This window comes from Tupaia chinensis, unplaced genomic scaffold (genome assembly GCF_000334495.1).
Source record: "Tupaia chinensis unplaced genomic scaffold, TupChi_1.0 Scaffold000129_1, whole genome shotgun sequence".
NCBI classification, from domain to species: Eukaryota; Metazoa; Chordata; class Mammalia; order Scandentia; family Tupaiidae; genus Tupaia; species Tupaia belangeri.
The window spans coordinates 1,021,502-1,023,340 of NW_006159598.1; the positions used below are offsets into that span (position 1 = coordinate 1,021,502).

At 64.8% G+C, this 1,839-nt stretch overlaps 1 protein-coding gene across 1 annotated transcript in view; it reads right to left on the reverse strand.

Moving 5' to 3' along the window:
* VSIG10L (V-set and immunoglobulin domain containing 10 like) overlaps positions 1-1,839 on the reverse strand; it is a 20,238-nt gene that overhangs the window by 7,030 nt on the left and 11,369 nt on the right. Inside the window, 4 exon segments of the mRNA XM_006144705.3 lie at positions 5-72; positions 192-371; positions 374-484; positions 878-1,711. Of these exon segments, the coding sequence (XP_006144767.1) occupies positions 5-72; positions 192-371; positions 374-484; positions 878-1,711 (1,193 nt within the window).

The window sequence follows — 1,839 nt, forward strand, 5'->3', positions numbered from 1 at the left end:
CCGCGGTGACATAGAAGACTGGGGCGGCGTCGCGGTCCGAGAAGACCGTGATGACAGGCTGGTCTGGGCCGTCTGGGGAAGAGGAAGGCGTCGGTCCCCCGGGATTTGGGTCATTCCCCATTCTCCTCCTGGAGACTGGGCTTTAAGGGTCTCCAGACCCCAACCTGGTCTCGAAGCATGCTCCTACTCACAGAAGACGCTGACGTCGGCCGCAGCCTCCGCGTGGCCGAAAGGGCTGCGGACGCGGCAGGTGTATCGGGCGTGGTCGCTGCGGACAGGGCGCACGATGAGCAGCTCGTCGCCCTCTGCGCGGATCCGGGGCTGCTCGGCTCCCTCCGGGTCCGCCCCCTCCACGGCAAGTCCGTCCCGCTCCAGTTCAGCTCCCCGCGACCCGGGTCCCACCCCACGCAGCGCAGCCGGAGCTCGGCTGCCCCCTCCTCTGTCTCTGGAGCCTCTGGGTGTACAGACAGCTGGGGCGGGGGCTCTGGGGAGGGGGAGTGGGCTTAGACCAAGTCCGGGAGCCTGGCCCTTGGTCCCCTCCTCCCTTCTACCCAGGATTTTGGGCCCCAGGATTTGTCTCTTAACCCTAAAAGGCAAGAGCCTCCCAGCTCCTCTTGCCCCTGATCCAGTTCAGGCCCAGCCACCCCTTGCCCGAACTGGCCCCCAGAACTTCGATCCCAGGCCCAGCTGCCCTCAAGCACCCCTGTCTTGGCCCCTAGCCCCCCCTCTCCCTAGCCCTGCCTAGAAGTCCTCTCTCCCCCGTCCAGGGACACCTTCCAGGGGAAGGAAGCACCTCTCAGCGCAGTGACTTGCCCACAGGTCTCCCAGGGCAGAGCGGCCCCTGCAGCCTGCGCTGTGGACTTCAGGGCCCACTTACCGTACACACCCACCGTGAACTCCCGCAGCTGCCGGGACACCCCGGCCCGGATGACCTCTGCCGTGTAGACCCCTGCATCCTTTAGCTGGGCAGAGGTGAGTTCCAGACTGCCTCGGGTCTGGTCAAATCGCAGGCGATCCCGGTGAGCAGGGTCCAGGCTGATCAGGGGAGCCCCTGGCCCCAGGCCCCCAGCTGCCAGCACCTTGGAGCCCCTGCGCCAGACCACCAGAGGGGCTGGGGGGCCAGGGCTGGGGACCGGAACCAGGGGGAGCCGGATAGTGGTCCCCACCAGCACAGCAAGGGGGCCCCCAGCTTGCTCAGGAAAGCTTGCAGCAGGGTGGGTCTCCACAACTTTGGGTTCCGGGCTCTGGGCGGAGAGTTCAAGACCGAGATCCTCAGGGGAGAATTTGGAACCGGAGCCCTGAGCAGGTTTGGTGTCAGGGGCAGCAGCAGTGTTTGAGGTTGGGGTCTCAACAGAGAAGGACATCTTGGGGTCCTTGGCAGGAGCCTGAGAATCTGAGCTCTCAGGAGGCCTTTCATAACCAGGCGGCTCCAAAGTGGGATCCAGCCCCAAAATTTGGCCCTCAACAGAGTCATCTGACCAGAGGGCCCCAGACACATGGTTTGAATTCAGGGCCTCTGGAAACCAGCTGGAATCGGGGATTTCGACAGGGGCTTTTGAACCTGGAGAATGATCTGGAAGCTTCCAGCTGGGGGTGTTGCTGGAGGGGACTATCGAACCGAGGCCCTGGGAAGAGCCTTCTGAGCCCAAGGAGAAATTGGTTTGCTGAGGTCCAGAAGTGTCTCCCAGGGCGGGGGCCCCAGCTCGGCATGCTGCAGAGAAGAGGGGAGTTAGGGAGACTGCTGGGAGAGGGGGCTGGTGGGAGGGGGCGGGCAGGGAGGGGGCTTACCCAGGATGAGGAAGAGCAGCAGCGCCCGCCAGGTGTCCAGCGTGCTGGACG